Source organism: Beta vulgaris, chromosome 5, assembly GCF_026745355.1.
Source record: "Beta vulgaris subsp. vulgaris cultivar EL10 chromosome 5, EL10.2, whole genome shotgun sequence".
NCBI lineage: Eukaryota > Viridiplantae > Streptophyta > Magnoliopsida > Caryophyllales > Amaranthaceae > Beta > Beta vulgaris.
In genome coordinates, this window is record NC_079206.1 from 43,302,139 (window position 1) to 43,324,741 (window position 22,603).

At 35.8% G+C, this 22,603-nt stretch overlaps 1 protein-coding gene across 1 annotated transcript; it reads right to left on the reverse strand.

Moving 5' to 3' along the window:
- Positions 1 to 116: 116 nt before the first annotated feature.
- Positions 117 to 19,590, reverse strand: LOC104893575 (CRM-domain containing factor CFM3, chloroplastic/mitochondrial). The gene is made up of 11 exons (XM_010679702.4): positions 18,555 to 19,590; positions 17,282 to 17,717; positions 17,065 to 17,195; positions 12,456 to 12,794; positions 8,089 to 8,245; positions 7,684 to 7,976; positions 7,516 to 7,575; positions 4,637 to 4,714; positions 4,224 to 4,411; positions 930 to 1,000; positions 117 to 305 (listed from the first exon to the last, which is right to left on the reverse strand). The coding sequence occupies exons 1-9, from the start codon at positions 19,407 to 19,409 to the stop codon at positions 4,280 to 4,282; spliced, it is 2,481 nt and encodes an 826-aa protein (XP_010678004.1). The 5' UTR covers positions 19,410 to 19,590; the 3' UTR covers positions 117 to 305; positions 930 to 1,000; positions 4,224 to 4,279.
- Between the last annotated feature and the right edge of the window lie 3,013 nt (positions 19,591 to 22,603).

The following is a 22,603-nucleotide window of genomic DNA, read 5'->3' on the forward strand; positions in this document are numbered from 1 at the left end:
CACACTTTACTTTTTTGCATGTATTGTAAGCATAGTGCACTCCCAGACTTTTTTTGCTCATTTCCCATTTAAAGCCCTCGAATAAGCAAAATCCGCAGAATAGAAAGAGCTCCAAATGAGAAAAAACTAGAGTTATGTGTATCATGATAAATGGACTCACTTAATCAATTGGACAATCATAAGAAGAATTTCACCTTTCATTCAAACGATAGCTGATTTAATTACATAACCTTTTAACATTAACCATGGTTCGAGCTAAACAATAAGTTCACAATAGTAGAATGAATGCTTCTCATCGATATGGCCTGCACAAAAGAAGCAAACTCGACTTAAAAAGGGTCATTCGGAGAAAAACCGTTTTCAGACCCATCTTTTCCAGAGACAAATATCGCTAAGGTTAAGAAAGAGGTTATTAGTCTTAATAATAATAATAAAAAAAAATTATCTCAACAATTGGGCGACAAGGGTTTTTTTTTTAAATAAATTTATGCTTTATGTCCTATTGCAAAGAGACGCAATAAAAATATATAATGTATGAGGTCCATACAAGCTGTTGTATGATCCAGTCTATCAGCTTTAGCCCAGAATATGTAATTTATCTGTTGCAAACATGAGGTAGTACAAGCAAAGCAGTCTAAAACCAGATATAAATTATTAGAATTCCATTTCCTTTCTCCACAACTCTTACAAAACCAGCCATTTTTTGGGGTTGTAGGAGGATTACACAAATATATAAGGCAGTTTTAGCGGTACCAGTGAGATTTATATTTAGCGTGAACAAACAAGTCCCAACTCTAGAAATACACAGGATTGAAGATTGAAAACCAAGAACGTAATCATTTTAGTTAACGTAGAATGCTTGGATACTAATAGATTGCTGATAATAGAAAACAAAACAGGTTCTGACATAAAGCTTTAGAAGGTTTCACCATGATCATGGAGGGATGCAATCCTAGTACATACAAACATCCCGCTCAGCAATCTCTGTGAAACGCTTTGGCTGCAGATTTTTCAAAGTATCAGAATTAGCAAAATTTGCATCAAAATTCAGAACGTTCATCTTTCAAACACGATCTTTCTTGAAAGGCCAACATGCACTCACATATTTCAAAAACTTATCAGTTGGTAACCCGTCCCGCCCAAAATAAATAAATAGATATCTCAGTAGACCCACTTAATCAGAGTTGTGATCTGTACAAAATTTGCGAATTCCACTCCAACTATTACATATTGCTTTGTATCAGCGTAATAGCATTTACCTTTAACTCATCAGTTAATCGCTAACACCAACACTTGCAGTGAGCATATGCATTACAAACATAACACCTACCAACAATGTACAGCAAAGATACAGATCATATTGTGGATGTAAAAATATCGTAGTTGGAATATCCTGTAACATTTTCCTACCAATCATAATGTTTCTTATGTCCTTAATTATGTAATGGAGCTTATGTCCTGTACACCTGTCGAAATTCGAGTCTAATATGAATTCTTATAGTGATGGATTCAGAGGTTGAAGACATTTCTTCATCTTGTTTTTTCTATAGCACTATACTAGGCATAGTTAGAGTAGATGTTATTATTTGTCTTATTATTTAGTTTCGTAATACTTCAGGTAAACGTGTTTCTGGAAGCTTCTTATTTTCCAATTTAGTTATTAGCTTATACTCCATTTGTCCCAAATTAATTTCCACAAATCATTTTGGCACGTACTATTAGAAAAGTGAAAAAATAGAGAGAAATAATTGGGTGGGTATTTGTGAGGCATAATTGTAGAACAAAATGCACAGAGAAAGATTTCCAAAGAAAGGCATGTGGCAAATTAATTAGGGACAACCCAAAAAAGGAAATTATGGCAAACGATTTGCGATGGAGGGAGAGATTAACACCTGATTGTTATGTTTCTCTCACCTAGATGTTATGAATTTTGACAATAAGTTAAGTTTTATGGAAGTTCCCCAATCTCTATCATTATATCGATATACTTATGTGATAGCTTTGTCACTTGATACATGCACCATTTCTTTTGGGCACAAAAACCAAGGGTGAGGAGAGAGAGTGTTGTAAATTCTGTAATTGCTTTTCTTACCCACGCAATTATGTAGTTAAATGAGGGGGTATTATTATTTATTAGTTATAAAAGTCACTAAACAAGGAAATGGTACATGTATTATGAAACATCTCAAAGTGGAAAATGGTGTCTGTATTAAGAAACGGAGGTAGCAAGTCCTTCTTAGTCATTTCTCACCAAACAATGGACATTTGTATCTTGTCATAAGCCTTCCACTATTGGGCTTTGATGTTTATCTATCCTTTCTGAAATAAAAAGGTTATTTCTACTCACTTAAGAGAAAGAGTAGCTATATATTGTATTAAGCTGATCCATCCCATTCAATATCCTATTCTCGGATGAAAACCAGATTATGTCACACTAGTCCTTTTGGCCTTGAACCCCCCCCCCCCCTTTTTGTAACAAGCATGGTAATCTGGTAAATAAAATAAGTTAAAAATTAAGCGTAATTTCTTTCACTAGATTTTGTTCAGTGAGTTTTCTCATGAAGTGGTTTACTCCCAGTAGGAACCTAAACATGTATTGTGTGACATTAAATTTATCCCTGAATTGTATACATCACCTTTGTTTTGAAAATTGGATCTATAGTGCTCTTCCTCTATTTGGTACTATACACTCCCCTGGACTAAGATATCTAGTCTCTTTTACTTTTTTTTGTCTTCGTTCTTGTGTCCTTGTATTACCCAACAATCTCTTCATCCGATGTATTCCAATCTTCAAGTAGCAAAACTATCTTCCCTGATCACTTATTTACCTTTTAAACCACTATGTCTTTCATTGTGTATTAAGATATTTTCCTTGATACTCTTCAGATCTCTTTCCTACTGTACATACAGTTTTTCATTTATATAAGTAAAATTAAGTCTACCTCAGCATACTACTATGACAAATACTGAACATTATTGCTCTTCTCACACTAAATTTGATGCGAACATCAATAACAACTCTTTATTGAGCACTAATACTTTCATTAGGTATGACTTTACAATCCCCGCAACTGCTGCTTTTAGTCCTCTTCATCATAAGGTAACTAATTAACTTGTGTGCACCATACCAGCCAAAAGTCATCAAATGAGTGTTATGCTATCTAAACCACGCGTTGGCTTAAATCACATCACATGCAAAAGAGAAGTCCAGCTGGGGATTTTTTATTTATTTGAGCAGGGTCAACTCGGTCACTTGTGCTGTTGTGCACTCCTACTTCCATAATCAAATTCTCCAAGGACACTCTCAAATCACAGGCTCCTTGCCCCTACAAACCCCTCCAGAATCCAGATAGCCACCAATCAATCACCTCTGTTTAAGAGATACCTTGAACCACCTCTTCTAAATCCTTCTAGAACTACTGCGTAAAAAGGTCTTTTGAACCAATAAAAGGAGCATAGGCACCAATAATGTTTACAAGTAACCTACAACAAATAACTTTACTCTCATAGTTATATCACAGTTCTTGTGCACCTCTGCAGCATACTTTGGTAAGATATCATCCACACTAATGCCAACTCCATTCTAGTTCTCTTGGAGAGAATGCCACAATTTTTACCTAAAGACTATAGTACAATTGTTTTAGTTTTGGTTACTATGTATTTGGGCTTCTTAAAGATGCATACAATTAATAATTATTTCTTCATCATTTCTACCATATTTAAAGAAGCTATACACAATTTCATCCCCCTTTCACCTACGGCTCATCTTATTTGGAAGCTAGAAGCTCTACTCTTTTAACACCATACTAAGGTGACAACGTGGCGTGCCGCTTTAATCATTGAATAGGGAACACAGACATGAAAATATCATGTTAATCCGCGAATAAAGATGTAACAAAGAGTTAGTTCTTACTAATCCACTTGCAAGTTCATACTTTACACTAACATGATGGCTCGTGTAAAAAAACATGTGTTTCCAGAATGCTAGTTTAGATCAATAAATGCTCTGTTAAATGTGAGCCTACATAAACTAATACTAATGAGATATATGGTAAGTAGCTGTTATGACACAAAAAGAAGACAGAAGGAAAAGGCACAAGAAACAAAATCTCAACCACCATATGTTCAGCAACATTACGTAAGATTTTCATATGATAAAGTCGCTGTAGCAAATGGACTGCTATTTACGATAAAGGTAGGAGACCTAGGTTACAATATATTACCTTCATTTGAGCCTTAGCAATGTGTCATCCAGTTAGGCATCTAGTTCTCTCAACACTTAACGAAAGGATTTATCGTGGTCCTCAAACTCAAGGGAGTCATCATCAGAATTATTAAAATCATCATCTTCCTCATCAGTAGAATTATCAAAGTCAACTTCTTCCTCATCACTAGAATCTGGATAAGTCATCTGCAAAATCGACAAGATATTGTTGCAGAAAGATGTAAAAACCTATTGTCAGAAGTTGCCTCGTTCATCATGGAACTTATTTCAAATGATCCTATCTCCACAATCCAGTTATTTGACACCACATTTTAATCCCCCCCTCCCTGGCTTTTTCCGAAACCTTGCCAAAAGAGTTAATGAAAGTAATACGAATAATATCACTGAAGACAGAGGTGTAAAAAGTCTCACTTGGCTGCTCTCTGAGGCATGGCCAAACTTTCCGTCTAAGCTCAAGGCTTTTCCATCTTCCGCGACTTCACTATAACTCTGCAGACAAAATGAGATAGTAAATGAACATGATTGAATCTCAAGAGCATATGACTATCACAATAAATACATTGGATGCTCTAATGCTCTTAAGATGGAGTGGTTCTAAATTTTCAATGAACTGCATATGTAATACCTTTATCATTTCCACCCTCCCCCAACCCCCCCCCCCCTCCCAAAAAAAAAGATAGACATTCACCACCATCCATTTTCCTTTTTGTACACCCAATGCTGACCATAAATATTATTGGCAAAAAAACGTAAAATATGCATCTATATATATACTTTCCTCTGCTTTTAAATACATACTTGCAACCACGTAGAATGGCATGCAAATTGAGGAGCAAAAAGAAAGTGGAAGAGGCGTATGGACAAACTAAAATAAGCATGATTAGAAAGTGGAAGGAGGTTAATAATTCCACTTACTCTTTCCTCCTTAATTTGCACGCCATTCTACTAGGTTGCAAGTATTTTAAGATAGAGAAAGTACATAAAAGTACATATTCTATACTGTAATCAATATCTTTTCATTATAAATCATTTGTTCACGTTTGACAGCAAAAATGAAAATAAAATTTTATGGCAAAGAGAAAAATTATCAATGTCAGCAATTAGAAACAATCAACAACACCAAAATTAAACATTTGTATTAGGGTTTTCCAGGTTCTTCAACAATGAACATAGCTATTACTCAAAACTTTTTGACATGCCTGCATGAGCACTATTGCTAAGCACCCACCTCCACCCCCATTGCTAGAATGAAGAGGAAACAGAATAGCAAGGGCAAATAAGTAATTGATAAGGAACTAATGACGTTAGCTAGAAGAAACTAAGATGGAAGAATGTTTTAACACTTGCCAAAAGTTAGTTAAGACAGAAAGTGAGGGGAACGTAATAAATAGAGACTGATGTATAGAGACTAGGGAGAAGGATTGTTCAATAAAATAAGCTATAAATTTTACAGAGGCCTCTCGAATGTTAAGGGTTGTAATTAGGAATTTCTATGATCATTTCAATACAACTACTATCCTATATTTACTGATATTTACAGGTTTGCTCCCCTTTCTGTTTCCATTGCTAAGAATTGTTACTTCCACAGTTCTTTAACAACCACTATTCATCTACCAACCTTAACCTATATTCTCTCACAAATGTACAAGAGAAAATATAGTCAAATGGGATCTTATTTGATTCGTCTTCATATATAATTTCATAATATCAACTTTTTATAATTTTTACTAATACAAATCAAAGATATTAAGGATCAAAGTAATGCATTGGATAGCGTGTAGTATGCAAATGTTGCATCCTTTAAAGAACGGAGGAAGTAGTTCTTAGAAATCATTTGGGTGTTTTGGACAATCACTACAACAAAATTGTGTTGAAAGCAGCGCCAATCAGCCAAATCAAAACGAAATAAATAAAAAAAACATGTAACCCATGTAACATAGGTATTAAAGTTAATAGTAGCATATCAATATTATAAAATGCAAGGAGTGTCACATAAACCTGTTCTTTTTGTTAGAGATACGAAACAGAGAATGTGAGATCCATACGTGCCTATATTCCCAATTTCCTTCCATTTCTTCTGTCACCTCTGCCTCCATCCTCCACGGTGGTTGGTGTAGAGGATGCCACTTTTTGGCCATCCAAATGGTACTACCCTTTCAATTGCACTCAAATTTTCTTTCTCCTCCCCTCTCCTCCAGAAATACGAGATTCAGTCATCCCATATTTAACCTTTTGCTAATTGGTTCAACTTTCATCAACTGACGGAAGAAAATTAAGGGAAGTGTGGTAAGGAGACAAAAAGGGAATGTGCCCCTATTTTTGCATCTCCGACCAAAACGAAAATGACCCCTGTTGCAATTATACTAATAAGTGGCCCACTTTTTCGAACTAATGAAGCAAGTGATTGCATTTTTCATATTTGATTGGCATTTTGAATGACCAATCTTAAAAAATGTTGATCTGTAAGCGAACTTATTAATATCCTATAGAACCATCATAAAATTAGGGAAGAAGAATGAGTAAAGCAATGGAGGGGTGATCGAGATCCAAGCTCGAGAGAGACATCATAACATAATGGGAATGTCCGGTCATACAAAGATGTCAAAATCTGAGCGGACATCGTAACACAATGGCAAGATCAGGTCATAAGTGGCTAAATTAGACAAAATGCATAAATTAGCTAACAAGCAACACGACCACGTACGTACTAATTCGGATTTCATTGGCTTGTTTTGCGGCATAATTGGCAACCAACAGCAGGAAAACATCGATCAAAACAAGATGAACCCTGGTCATAATTTAAGTACTAGAAACAGCAACCACATAATTTTGTTGGGGAAGGAGGGAGGCTACCTACAAGGCCCCTTTTTAGGCCCACTTCCAGGACTCATAGTTTTGTGCTTGATTACCCACTCCACTTTGATAGTCTCTTTTGCACCTTCAGTGCATTAGTAGACAAATTCTGTCACCTTCATAGATTGGTTTACCCTAGTATTTGCTAATTATGCACGACTAGACAAAAAAGTGTTTATCTAATGCTAGACGCCATAGCTTCTACACAGTTGCGGAGCTACTCCGTGCAATATGTCAAGCTCCAAAGTCCAAACAACATTTATATCATGAAAACAGCACTTGTGTTGAAAACAACTAGTCGAAGCCATGAGCTCAGGACTCAACAGGAAATAAGACTAAAGTGATATACCAAATAATTTATTACGCAAGCTGCTGAAGACATCTTATGACCACATAATCATAATGCCTAGAATTCAAAAAATGGAATTACTACTTACACCATCCTTCTTCATTTGGTCTATGTTACTCTCCAGTTCGGATATGTGTTGACTCAGAGCCTGCAAGAATTCATATCAAATGAGAAAAGAGGGGAAAAAACAAAAATTTAGTGGTCACACCATCCTTCTTCGTTTGGTCTATTATAATTAGAGAGGAAACCATCAAACCTCATGGCGCTGCATAGCAATTGCACGTTTTAATGCTTTCGCCTTTGTCAAAAGATTTCTTGGTCTCAAGCTGATAGGCCTCTGATAATTCTTTCCACGGTAATATATCAGAGCATAACCTTTTGGCACTCGTTCTATAGCGACCAATATGCCACCACTCTCATACTCCAACAGTCTTGCTGTTTCCTCCACGAACGCAAGGGTCTTCTGTTTGGAGATTAACTTAACAAGTTCTCTATGCTTCCAATGCAAATGCATATTCTCAATTACACCATCAAATATACCACGAACACCTACAATATATCATAACATATGAAGAAGTCATACTTCCATAAGATATGGACTAACCCTGATCATTTGTTACAGCAATCTAAACATAATGGATATAAACCAAGAATTGCTCACCAAGAGGCAAGTACGCCTTCATTCTCAAGCCTATCCCCCGAAACGTAAACCTTTCTTCGTCCGTGATTGTTTCTAGGTCATCAGACGGACCAACAGGTATCATTGATGCTTCAATTTTCGCTAACAATGTCTCTGCTTTGAGCTTCTTCGACTGGGCCTGATCATATATAGAAGATTATAAATAGCACAAGATAGTATGTTGCCAAACATACCTTCAATATCGACGATGATTAAGACAATATTATCATCAATATGTTACTCTTATGATTGTAATTGTAAGTATTGTTGTTGTGATTAACACTGTAACTATTCTTATCATTAGCAGAATTTGGCAATATTACCTTATAAATCACTTTATGCCAAAGACTCTGAATCTCTATCCCTCCTTCACCTTTATCTCTCTCTCTCTCTCTCTCTTCCCCCCTCTCCCCCTCTCTTTGCCAACTAATTATTCTCTTCAAATTTGTTTCCAGATTTCATTTGTCAGGGCCAAACAGCAACAAGTAATCCATAATTGCACTAACTGGCAGCAAGAACAAAAGGTAGCAACTGCGGTTTTATAATTAGCAAGAATCTAATAGTAACTAGTTTTTGGTCGAAATCAACCTCAATGATATAGAAAAGAAACCCAATTCAACTATTTCAAAACAACATACGCCCATGAATGTAAATTACCAAACCTTGCTGTTGTTGGCTTTAATCTGTGTGCGTGTTGTCAGGCATCAGCCATTGACAAAATCGATAAGAGGAATTTTATAAGAGAACAATAATCAATTACTGGGCTAGGAAGTGAAGGGGAGGGGGTTGGCCTCGACGGAAAACTATTAGGACCTACATGTTGCAAGTTTTGGACAAAATTCATTAGTTGAGAGTGGTACCATGAATAAAGTTGTTTACATAATAGTTTTATACAAAAATCAATTATTCCCTCCGTTTTCTCAAGATCTCCTGCCTTTCTATTTAAGTATGTTCCGAAAGTATCTTCCTACTTTTACTATATTCCTTATTTGGTAAAAGTGTATTCCCATTCTAAGCTACCGTATTTCACTTGCCGGACCCACATAATTCTACACTCTCTCACAACCACATTCTCTCACAACAAAAAGGACCCACTTCCACAGTTTTTCTCCTCCTTGCCTCTGTATATGTTGCTGCCATACATATATCTTCAGGAAATGGAGGGAGTATATTAGGTGACAAAAAGTTAAATTTACGAGGTCCATTGTCACTTTCTAACAATTTTAAAATTATTAACAAAATAATAATAAAATAATAATAGCAATAAAAATAACGGTTTTTTCACCATATACCCGTGACAATTTTTTTTATTCACAAGATACCCTACTTTTTTCAAAAGTCATCAGAATGCCCTTATGACTAACGGCGGTTAACTTCGTTAGTCATCAACCCTGATTAATCCTAAAAAACTCTAAAAACCATAATTAACCTAATTCTCTCTCCATAATCACCAACAGCCCCCCACCTCTCCCCCAACCCCCACCCACGTAAATCCCCCCCCCCTTTCCCCTGACCCCTTCGAATTCTGCTCCCCCCCCCCCAACCACCACCTTCGACTTTCGCATTATCTCAAGAAGAGGAAATTGTAAGAAGATGAACAATGCCACCAACAAACTTGCTAGTGCGCCAAGCAAAAGTAAGCTCCATGGCTTATTTTGAAGGGGCTGCAGAATCCGAAGGTGTGGGGGGCTGCGTGATTCAAAGGGGTGGGGGGCTGCGTGATTCGAAGGGGGTGGAGGGAAGGGTGAGGCTGCAGGATTCGAAGGGGTGGGGAGGGGTAGGGGGCTGCGAGATTCGAAATAGGGGGAGTGGGAGTTGTGGAATGGGGGTGGTGGGGGGGGGGTTGCGTGGTTAAGGGGTGAGGGGTTTGCGTGGTTAAGGGGTGGAGGTTTGTGTGGTTAAGGGGTGGGGGTTTGCGTGGTTAAGGGGTAGGGGGTTTGCTTGGCCGCATGGGCGGGTAGGGGGTTAGGGAGAGAGAATTAGGATTAACTAGGGTTAATTGGGATTAATTAGGGTTTTTAGCCTTATTTAGGGTTAATTGGGGTTAATGACTAATAGAGTTAACCATCATTAGTCATAAGGGTAATTCAACGTATTGCCCCAAAACTCAGTGGTATATGATGAATTTTGAAAAATGTTGGGATATGTGGTTAATATAAAAAATTGTAAGGGGTATATGGTGAAAAAACCTTAAAAATAATAACAATAATTCTCATCATCATCATTATTATTATCACAATTAAAAACTTTTTGTACGTTGTACCCCCTTTTGTTGAAAATCTACATTGTCCACACGGCAGTGCAGCAGTATCAATCTGAATTTATAAGTGTCTCAATGATAAACGGATAAACCTAATTTAATACTTCCTCCATTCTTTAAAAAGTTGGGACAATTTGCCATTTAGGGTTTATTTTTCTAATTACTTTTATTCTCCCTTTCTTTACCTTCTTCACTTTTTATTTACTTGTTACTCTCCTTCTCTTAACCAGTTAACCTTCCGCACTTTTTCCTTAGTCCATGTGCAAAGGCAAATGTCCCAATTCAGAGGGAGTATCTTTGTTGATAAAGATTCTCAATGAGGTATTTATGTGTCCTAAACTCTTTTATTTAGGTTAAGAACTAGTTCAAATGATTAAGTTTCTTGCTATAAATTGTGCAAATTTAAACTTTATCCGATTTCTTCAGAGTCCACAACTAGAAGTTTAAACTAATTAAATTCGTTTCAAACCTCAAGATTAGATTGTAATGCCTATAGCACCTCTCCAGCTAAGTTTATCAATGAATATGAAAATAATAGGGGCATCATGGAGATGCATATAAAAGCACAAGGCTTACAATGAGACTTTGAGAAGAGTACAATATACAAATTTAACAAATATAGGGATACAATGTACAAAAACCATTATATATTAGGGATGGGAAGACCACACTAAGTTATTTTTGCCGAAAAATTGTTAGCTCTCTCTCTGTCTGATCCCATATGCTTTTCAAGTATTCAAGCTCTGGCTAAAGGCCAAACTTTTGTGTTGGATTCTCACAAACCTTTATTAGTGATTATAAGTAAATGAAGGTGCTGACTTTTTAAAGAATTCAAACAAACACCCCCTGCCTAAAGCTTAGAGAGCATAATTTATCATTGGACAATCTACATGAAGCCCTATGATGCGTGCTGAAAGCACCCTAGTCCCTAAAGAATGAATGTTACAAATGTTCTCTCAAGCTTAAGCCTATCCAAAATATCTAACACAAAGAAAAAATAGACCTTGGTAGGTCAAGGTGAACTCCACATAACCACTAATAACAATAGCATCTCATCATCAACCCATAAAACCAGAACAGTGGCACCAGTATTCTTGTTACATAAAGAAAGCACAAGACCGAAGATAGAGCTTCAGCTCATTACTAATCTAAGCTGTGCAGCATTCTTAGGCAAACACCCCTGGTTATGAGAAAGTGCCTAGAAACTTGAAAGAGAAAATTCCAATAGCAAGTAGTGCATGAATGATAAGAATGAGATCTGATCACTTGAGCTATCCATACTCCATCCTACTCCACTACAAATGGATGATGGAAAGAACGATACTAGACTTATGACAGCAGTTAGATATGCTTTCTTCTAAGAAAAATGTACCTGGTTAGAGGTGTAAGGCCTTGGAACTTACAAGAAAGTTGTGCAAATTTGATAGAGCCGGATGAGTAAATTGTCTAGAGTATAAAGCTATATTTGAATAAAATTAGATGACTTATGAATATTCCATCCTACTACACCATGAAGGACCATATAAGGGTTATGAGAAAGCTCTAGCAGAAGGCCTCAAGTAAAAGAACTAGTGAAAGAGCGGGAAATGCCATATCTATTCATTTCTTCACAAAATATTTAGACTGTTTACCAGAATAATATAAACATCATAGTTTTATATCAATATCTTTGTTTACTAGCACCAGAGAAAGCCTGAGCTTTTAACTTAACTTTTAATCTTTTATATCAAAAACGGAAAAGAACAATGTAAACATATGAACCATTACCTTACATCTTTCGATATCCCTTCGGTTGAATTTTTTCTGTGTAACAATAAACTACGAACGCTAAAGACACAGAGTGAAGTCATTTTGATATGCCCCTTTACAGTTTAAGTTTTAAAAGCTGATAAGTTTATCAGACGGAAAAAGAAATATCTTCACTGTCACGCAACGAGATGTTCAACTTGACTTGCAAAAGTTCATGTTATGTCACAAAACTAAAAGCTATGATACTATATGAGCCAAAACATATTTTACTGCATCTTTTGCACTTAGCTTCAAAAATATATGGTCTACTCAACTTTAGAGGGGAGATTGAGATACTTACTAGAGCTAATTTATGCTCCACTCGCTTGACCTCCTTTACACTTCTAGCAGTAGAAGCCTCTTCTCTCATCTTTTCTCGCTCTTCAACTGATATTTCTCTGCCCCACATCGCTTGGGCTTCATAGAACTCGGCTAATGTACCAGCAAGTGCATATTCATTTTCATAGCTGCTTGCCTCAGACGATACAGCTCTTGCATTTTCTTCAGCATCTTGGATCTTTTTTGTGAGTTCCTGTCTTTCCAATACAGCAGCAGCAACACTACTCGGAAGGAAATCCTTCCCTCGATATATAACAATAAAATACTTGTTCCGAAGCAGCAAGGTGCCTCCTGTGAGTGTCTGCACCACAGCAAATGTGTTACCATCTTTTTTTTAAAAGATTTTGTCAGCAGACTCTTCTCCGTCAATACTTGAAGAGTTTGCTACCAGCAGCATTAAGATGACAACGAAATCCACTAGATGTGTTCCATCTAGATTGCAAAGCATGAAAACTAGAAGAATAAAGCACCAAAGAAGAGTGAAAAAAGAGGATATTGAACCCTATTACAAACTTTGGAACAATAAACATCAAAACCCATAGATACATGTATACATACTAGGTATAAAGCCTATGCGATGCACGGGTTGGACACTTGTGTTTGATGATAGAGTTTTATAGGTATAAAGTTGACTCTCCATTCCTACTTCAATAATACCAATACAAATACGTTATTGCTATAAATTATAATCATATACTCGTATTCCTAATATAATTTATAATTATTATTATAACATTGTTCTCATCTTGTTATTTTATTGTTATATGCTCCTATGCACGGGTCATTCAAAAAAAATTTAACTATATTATAAATGGATCTTATTTCAGAATATATTTCAAGCATTCTCCAATAGTATAAGAATTCTAAAATTTTTAATTATGTAGCAAAATTCATATTCAATTTCCATAGTATTTTATTTCTTAGGTTTGTTTAAGTAAACCCAAAATCTAATTTTTCATCATCAAAAATTCTCTCAATATATCTTTATTCTATTTTTTTTACTTTTACTTGTACAAATTATGACGTGACAATTCTAGGTGGTGCTTTTTATGCTCCCAAAAAGAACCTGAATTATATAAATACTAGGTTTGGAACCCATGTGATGCACGAGTTGTAGTTAATTTTGGTAGTTTTAAAATTAATGAGAATAAGATAGAACGATAAATTATTAAATAAACTTAATATCATAAACTATCTATTGATTATAATAATATAAAAATTAAAGAAATAAAAGAGGAGGATAAAGGAATACAAAGCAAAACCAAAGCCACTGAAAGACGACGGAAGGCCAATGAAGTTTGGGATAGAAGGATCTTGATGGGATAAATAATTGGAGAGGTTATAATGATGTTAGAGATTTTCAAAAGTCAAATATATGGATTTATGATAATTACTAATATGTATAAAATAGATATGATAAAATACACCTGCCCGGTGCTGGAAGGTCGGAAGGAAAAGTGTTATAAGCTTTGAATGGAAGCCCCAGTAAACGGCGGCAGTAACTCTAACTGTCCTAAGGTAGCGAAATTCCTTCTGAGCGTCCATGCATAGATACGTCGAGTCCCTGAGTGGGGACTTTGACCTCGTTTAGTTCACACGCTTTGTGTTTGAGATTACTTTGTCTGCGCACTGGCTACTGTTTTCCCTTCGCCAATCCTCACTCGACAGCTCCGTCCTTTCTTAGGTGAGCTACGTGAGACCGAAGCTAGCTCTCTTGATTAGATTTCCCCGGAAAGACGGAAAAGCCCCTTTCCAGCTCACTCTGTCAGTCCACTAAGACTGCTATAGAGTAAGTCAGCATGTTCAGATATGAATATATGATAAGAGTATTTGCCAATATATCATTGTTTTAAATCATGAGTTACCTACCGTCTAAAATCTTTAGTAGTAAATATTTGAAATTGCTACACTGAAATTGTGTGCATTCACATCTTTACATGTTTTATTTCTACCTTAATTTACCTGTAAATGTGGAAATTTATTGGATAATTTTGCCAACATAGATACTTATCTAATACATCTACTATACTCATTTCCTTGGGATGAATAACCATTAACATAGGACTGCATATTAAATACAAGCTAATTATAGTATCAAATTTCACACACACGATTAGTTTGCCCATATACTCTCAATCATACTACAGATTGGAAAAGTATATTTAGATATACCAATTGAAAATATACATTATGGAAACTATAAAAAAGCATATTTTCAAACTTCATAAACACGAAATATAGGTTAGGCAACAGCATCATAAACAATTAGCTTGCATACTCTTGTTTCTCATCTTAATATTTTCTCACAAAATTTTCTCTCTTTCATCCTTATTTTTGTATATTCATTCCCTCATATATCTAGCAAGGAGGTAGTGTATGCTCAAAGACCACCAAATTACTTAAAATGTGTGTGATTGTGGACAAAAGATTCCTATTTGTTGAACTTTGTTTACGTCCATGGCTATCAAGCCACTAGTTGTCGATTGGTCCTCGGCTGTGCTTGATTAGGCACACTCATCACACAGGTTATTAACATATAGAGCACAGTAGTTCATTCTTAATAGAATTCATCATGAAATGAGATTGGATATTATATAATATATACCTCTATTTTTCCTTAAATAAGGTAACACTTACTTCTTAATAACTTTTTGAGTACTGTAATATAATTTTATACTCTTAGTATTCCATTTTATGATAATATGTACTTCATGATAGATTTTAAGTGTTTTTTCCATTAAACATAAATTATCTTTTTTATTCCATCAAAATAGTTTTTAATTGGAAAAAATTTATGACTTGGCAATTGGCAATGGAGCTCTAAAATCTCGCAAAAGAAAACCTCATTTAGAACATCTCCAAAAATACCCAAACTAAGTGCTCGTTTAGATGTGTGTAGGAAGTCATATACTCCCTCCGTTTCCTAAAGATCTTCCCTCTTTCCATTTAAGGGTTCCAAAAGATCTTCCCTCTTTTGCTTTATTCCTTATTTGGCAAAACAAATTTCCCTATTTACCCTCTCATGTCACTATCATATGGTCCACCATTACATTATTAATTCAATTTTACTCCCTTTCTCTCTCCTACTTTAACCCCTTTTTATTTGTTTATTTATCTTAACCCCTTTCTCTCTCCTACTTTACTCACACCATGCCCCACACAACTTGATTTTCCTTGGTATCTGTAGGAACAGTAAGTGGGAAGATCTTTAGGAAACGGAGGGAGTATCCTGGGAAATTGTTTCGCCCATGCTATAGCATTAACTAGGAAGTGAAAATTTGTGTTTGGTTGATCATGAGAAGTATAACTTCCTATGAGAGTACCACTTGCCTAAGGAGTAAGGACATTAGTAAATAGTAAGTAACTTCCTCCATTTTGTGCGAAGTAAAAACTTTCCACGAACAGAAGATTCCTATGTTTATGCCAACCAAGAAACTCCCTATTATCTAATTTCCTAGGATTTTCTAATTCCTATGATATTTGATGTCAACCAAACAATACCTAACGATAACCAAAGGGGAAAATATATAGACATTACTATCCCTCTTCGGCTTTTTCTTTCAAGCTGCCTCGGCACTACACCTTGGACCTTTCTGAAGGAAGCTGTAGGCAACACCTTTCTTAGGTCACTGCACTCAGGAACCAGGAGTGTCGGAGTGACTGGGTCTGGGCCTGCAAGAAAAGCCTCTGCCTAGGAGCATTTTCGAACTCAGATTATGATTTATAGGAACAGCTAGCTCAAGAGTTAGGATTTACTTTGCGTATCTTGAACCATTAATAGATGCATAGTGGCTACTTTTAAGATCTTCTTGTGCAATAATCACCTTTGCACACCTACTAATTATAAGTTTCAGAATTCTCAGCCACAAATTATCACCACACCTGTGACTAACTACTTTTCTTTTTCTTACCAAATTACCTTGCGTATGAAATAGAGGAAACAAGATGTTTTTGTAATTGTTGTAAAATAACCATGTCCACAATTAAAAAGTGCCACCATTACCAATTTTAAATCATAAAGCACTTAAACTAGTATGACAATAAGTCAACAACGATTAGGAGTTCATAGATCTGATGCGTAATTTTGATTAAAATCATAGATTGCAAAAGGCCAGTCCTTTGAGGAAGACTTTAGACTTTAGAGCACACAATGTTCTCTCTAAGCATAGCTGATATCAATGTCTAATGTTGAAAGTATAATAGTTCTTCAACAAGGAAGAAAAGGGTGCACTCAGTTCACCTTACAAAAGTAAGTCCAAACCTAATAAGTTCTTATAATTTCTGATAAGTTCTATAAAAGTATTAGAAATTTCCAATAAGTTTTAACACCTTATAAAATAAGCTTCAATAAGTCGCAATAAGTTCAATGAGTTCAGATAAGTTATGGAAATATAAACTGAAGAGAACGCACCCTCAATTGGTTGAAACAAGTAACTAAACAGCTGGAGGTGAATATAAGGAGTAAGGACCATTAAACAGCCATAAGACCACACATCAGAAACTGACTGACATGACCATCAATAACAGAAAAGGCAAACAAAAAAAATACAACAGATGAGAAAGAAGTGTGCCTTCAACTCCTCTGACATCAGCTTATTGTTAGTGTTTTGAATTCCTCGTTTTACAGCAATCTTTGCCACTAAACTCTTTTCCCAAAGCTTAATTATAGCAGCTGCCAAGCCCTGATGATGTCTATTCCGACCTTCACAATCCAAAATAAAGTTCATGTCAGATAACATAACAGAACACGAAACAAATAATTAGCTCCAAAGAAGGGATAACCAGTACCAAGAGCAAAATGACAAGGGAGTGACTTGGCAAGTTTCCGTAGATTAGTCAACTCTGCATTAGTCAACCCCAATCTCATCCCGGTTGGGAGCAGTCTCAATGGTGACTTGAAACCAGGAACAGTTTGGGGAAGCAAATCACCATCAACAGGTAGTAGTCCTGTACCCCACCAATCAACAAATCGAGGACCCAAACAATCAAGAAGATCATTGTATTCAGCTTCCTCTGCTGTTAGACTCCTACTGTGCTCCAGAGGCTTTACTTGTGACGAAATAGATTCTATAGATGCACCAGTAGCATTTTCATTATTTACTGCAGCTATATTTACAGAAGAAGCATCTGCCAAAGGTTTAGATGGTGGCCCCTCATAGTTCATTCCCCGATAAACCACCATAACACTTCCTGATCTCCATAAAACTAATCCTCCAGTTCGGCGCTGTCAAGAAAATAAATTTTCTTCAAAATAGAACCATTTTCCTCCTAATGACTTATAAACTCGCCAAAAATACTTATATAATTTTCACCAAAAGGTAACTAAAAGCACTCAAAGATTTTGTATTGCAAAATACGCACATGAACTGATTTCTCCAAAATAAAATGACAGCATCACTATCCTTTCAAGATCTTAAAACTTCAAATTTTCCATCATAGTAAAAACCAGAAAAACAAATTGCATTTCTTAGGATCAAAATGACAAGCACTTGGGATGATACTACCAAGTAATGTTTGGACACCAGATACTTACAGCAAACTATCCAACAAGCTTTGACAGAAAGACACATGAGAGTAGCACAAAAATGTCAAGAAGCATGTTTAAAAGCAGACATACATGCACCTACATAGTAGGGGCAGCAGACCTCTTCTTTTTCTTACTTTCTACAAGCAAACCCAAATGGTAACATAAAGCTCGACATATAATTATGATAAAGATGCATCTGCAACAAACTTATATGAAATAAATGAATGGTTCGGCGACAAAAGATATCCATTCTCTTATAAAAACACTCTCATACCAGCCAACGCTGCTTAACCACCAAAACAATTATTTGATTCATAGTTTTCGCATTGCCGAAGAATAAAACTAGTATGTCACATGATATTATTAGTAATGTAGATCAACATTTTCACCAAATACAGAAAGTCATACTTCCACAATTCCATATTATCACAAATAACAAGCCTTGTTGTTTTGAACAAGCCATTAAATTATTATATGAATGAAACAAGCACAAATTATACAAGCATTATCTTTTATGCAAAAATTTAGATATACCTCCACAAGAATATGGGCAGTCTTCATGTCATGAGCCAAATCTTCATGAAATTTCAACCTAACCAACTCAGATTTCCTCCATTTAGTATGAATTTTCTCCAACACAGCCTGAGTAAGCCCAGCTTTAGGCACATTAACTTTATCTCTCAACACCATCCCCTGTCCTCTCAATCTCTTTAACTCAGACTCCTCAATAGTCATCTCCGCCAACGTAGGCGCCGATTTTACAACCCGTTTCGCCTTCTTTTCACTCTCTTTCACCTCTCTAATCTCACCACCCACCTCTTCCTCCTCCTCCCTCTCCCAAGGTAACAAACCAATATCACTTCTCTTCTCCTCTTCAACCAACATAGTATCAGGCCTTATCCAATCCCTCTTTAACAAATCACCCAACTTTTCCTCTTCAAAATCTCCCCTACTACTTTCTTCACCCAATTCACGAATTTCATCCTCATCATCTGATTCCAAACCCAAATTCCTCAACCTATGAACAATCCTCTCAATTGCATTCTGCCCCCTATTTTCCACATATTTACCCTTTGAAAAAGCATTACCTGGGTCAGAATCAATGGGAGCAGGAGATGGGTCAAGGGTGGGCCATTTTTTGAGCCAGGGAGCTGAAGAAGGGGTTTTGGGAGGGTTTTGAGGAGATTTAGAAGGTGGGTTTTTGCTCGGTTGTGTAGTTTTAAGAGAAGAAAAAGTTACTGTGAATGAGAAAGAATGTTTAGGGGATTTGAAAAGGGAAGAAGACGAAGAAGAAGAAGAGCAGTGGGATCTGGTGAATGGAAAAGTGTTGCGTAATGGTAATTCTGATAGTTTTGCTGTTGAAAAGGCCATTCTTTTGTGGATATACATTTGAGATTGTTTTACACAAGTGAAGGTCTCATTGTACAAGTAGTTGGAAGAGTATGAAGGAGGAAGCAAACAATGGCGATGGAAATGACAGTTTCAAGTTGAGGAAGATGATAAGATTGTTTTTACTGTTAGCCGCATCAGCAAAGGAGAACACTGGTTCTTTTTACAATTTTGAGGGATAAATTGCGTCAACAAAACAAATTTGAATAGACTGAGTTCATAATAATTTTATTTTACATTAGAAATTTTACAATATAATCATTTTATCTTTATTATATAAGTAAAGGGATGAGGTGTGGTGTCCTCTTTTGAAGTGACTAAAATACCCTCTAATAATTTAAAACAATTTTTTTCTTTTTATAAAAAATTGAAAAATGGGAATCAATGAAACTTGCCATATGAGTAGGTCAAAAATGAAATATGCAATAAGATTAATAACTTGACAAACTAGATTGACACAATCAATTCACGAAATCAATTAGAATCTTCAACCAACAAAAGTTAGTCATATATCGTGATAACATAATATTTCATATTTACAAAGTTCAAACAATATGGTTTATTAACATTTATAATTGTTAAAGAACTTTACTAAAGTCGTTGAAAAGTAAATTATTAATTCATCGACCAAATTTTACCCTAACAGTATTGAACAGTTAAAAATCATTTACCTTTAGTTTAAAAGAACCTCAATAAATTACATCACTATCAAAATAATTTTAAATAAAAACATGTCAATTTGTATATAATAACTATATACGATTGTCGACGCACGCATCGCCTGCATATGCAACTAGTATTTAGTATAGTAAGTTTATCATATAATCACATTTATATATAGTCAATTTTTATATAATATGATTTATCATATAATCACTTTTTATTTGGTATAGGATTAATTAAAAAATTTTAGGGTTAATGACTAACGGAGTTAACTGTTTTTCGTTATTAAGGGCATTTAGATGTATTTTTAAAAAGTCGTGAGTATATGGTGAATTTGAAAAAAAATTGGAGTATCTGGTGAAAAAAAAAAGTTGTCAGGAATATTTGGTGAAAAACCGTACACGAGTGGAAAAAAGCACTAGGGCTGCGCTGAAAATGACATGTAGGGCTGCGCTTTTTGAGGGCAGCCCTTTCCATCGCAGCCCTTCAGTATTCAAGTAGGGCTGCGCTAGAAAAGCGCAGCCCTTCTAGTTAGAAGGGCTGCGCTTTTTTCAAAAAAGTGCAGCCCTTCCTAGCTAGAAGGGCTGCGCCTTTTTGGAAAAAGCGCAGCCCTTCTAGATAGGAAGGGCAGCGCCTCCTTCACAAGCGCAGCCCTTCTTAGTTTAGAAGGGCTGCGCTAGTTTAAACTAGCGCAGCCCTTCAAGTAAGAAGGGCTGCGCTAGTTTAAACTAGCGCAGCCCTTCACTTTATAATTTTTTTTTTTTTGCTTGCACACAGCCTGCACATACCAGCAGCACAGCCTGCACCCACACACCAGCCCCACCCCCACCCATAACCTCTCTTGGACAAGAAAAAAAATGCAAATTGCAATACGATAATATATGACAAGTGGAGAAAGGTAATAATTAACTTCAAATATATTAAAAATAATGTAAAAAGTGTACATAGGTGATAGAAACTAGCTAGTACATTGTTGGAGCGAAAATCTCATCCTATGCAATCATCGGTAATGTGGGACGCCAACTTATCCCGAACTTCGTCAATTTCTTCTTTGGTGAAGTTCCTCAAACGTGGTATGGAACTAGCATAAACCTTGCAAAACAACCAAGGAATAAACATATACAAAAAGTCAATCATTTTACCGTAGTTAGTACTTCTAAAAATGACATATATCTTCCCGAAATGGAATCAAAATCAAATGCAAGCTTAAAAGTCTACACACTAGTTATAATATATCTCATATCATGTTCAAAGAGAATTTGAGGTTAAATCACTTCATAACTACATTTTGGGAGCGAAAAGGCCAAATAGGCCAAAATAGGCCGGAAATGGCCTTTTTCGTTCCCGAAATGCAACCAACAAGAAATTAAAGCCTAAAAGTCTACACACTAGTTATAATATATCTCATATAATCATGTTCAAAGAGAATTTGGGGTTAAATCACTTCATAAATACATTTTGGGAGCCAAAATGCCAAAATAGGCCAAAATAGGCCGGAAATGGCCTTTTCGTTCCCGAAATGCAACCAACAAGAAATTAAAGCCTAAGAATCTACATAATAGTTATAATATGCCTCATATAATCATGTTCAAAGAGAATTTGAGGTTAAATCACTTCATAAGTACATTTTGGGAGCGAAAAGGCCAAAATAGGCCAAAATAGGCCGGAAATGGCCTTTTCGTTCCCGAAATGCAACCAAAAGAAATTAAAGCCTAAGAATCTACATACTAGTTATAATATGCCTCATATAATCATGTTCAAAGAGAATTTGAGGTTAAATCACTTCATAACTACATTTTGGGAGCGAAAAGGCCAAAATAGGCCAAAATAGGCCGGAATTGGCCTTTTCGTTCCCGAAATGCAACCAACAACAAATTAAAGCCTAAGAATCTACATACTAGTTATAATATGCCTCATATAATCATGTTCAAAGAGAATTTGAGGTTAAATCACATCATAACTACATTTTGGGAGCGAAAAGGCTAAAATAGGCCGGAAATACAACAAACAACAATTGGAAACCTAAAAGTTACATACCTTTCGAAGATCAACAACATCTTTGCAATAGTTGACGATATCGAGCATGAACCTCATGACGTAATACCCACACGCAAGTCCACCTTCTTGTACCGGACACTAAAATTCACCAAAGATGCAATAAATGACATGTTATATGTGTATTATGTGTTTGTATAAAAGGATGCAAAAAATATTACATGTTACCTCGACTAAATACCAAACAGGAGCTTTTCCTTGTCGAAGTCCAGATGAAGTAATCTTCTTCATCACACTACATCAATACACATTATTATAAGATTAGATGTACATTTAATATTTAATAAGCTAAGTGTGCATATATAGTTTCGATTAGGCTACCTATTTAACAATGATTTGACTAGTAAGGACCGTATTGTTCCTTTACGCAAAGAATCAAAGTGGTAGACTTCGTTACTTGACACACATATTGCAATGAGTGTCCAATGGTTCCTACAACAATAAAAATAATGTTATTGTTATCGTAGAACAACTAA

Bases quoted from the DNA above. Each gene is read 5' to 3' on its own strand.
- LOC104893575 (XM_010679702.4), bottom strand. From the start codon at position 19,409: ATGTATATCCACAAAAGAATGGCCTTTTCAACAGCAAAACTATCAGAA. The intron at 17,718-18,554 runs GTATATCTAAAT...TTTTCTTGACAG, and splicing joins CTGCCCATATTCTTGTGGAG to CGCCGAACTGGAGGATTAGT. The intron at 4,715-7,515 runs GTAAGTAGTAAT...TTTTGTCTGCAG, and splicing joins ACCAAATGAAGAAGGATGGT to AGTTATAGTGAAGTCGCGGA.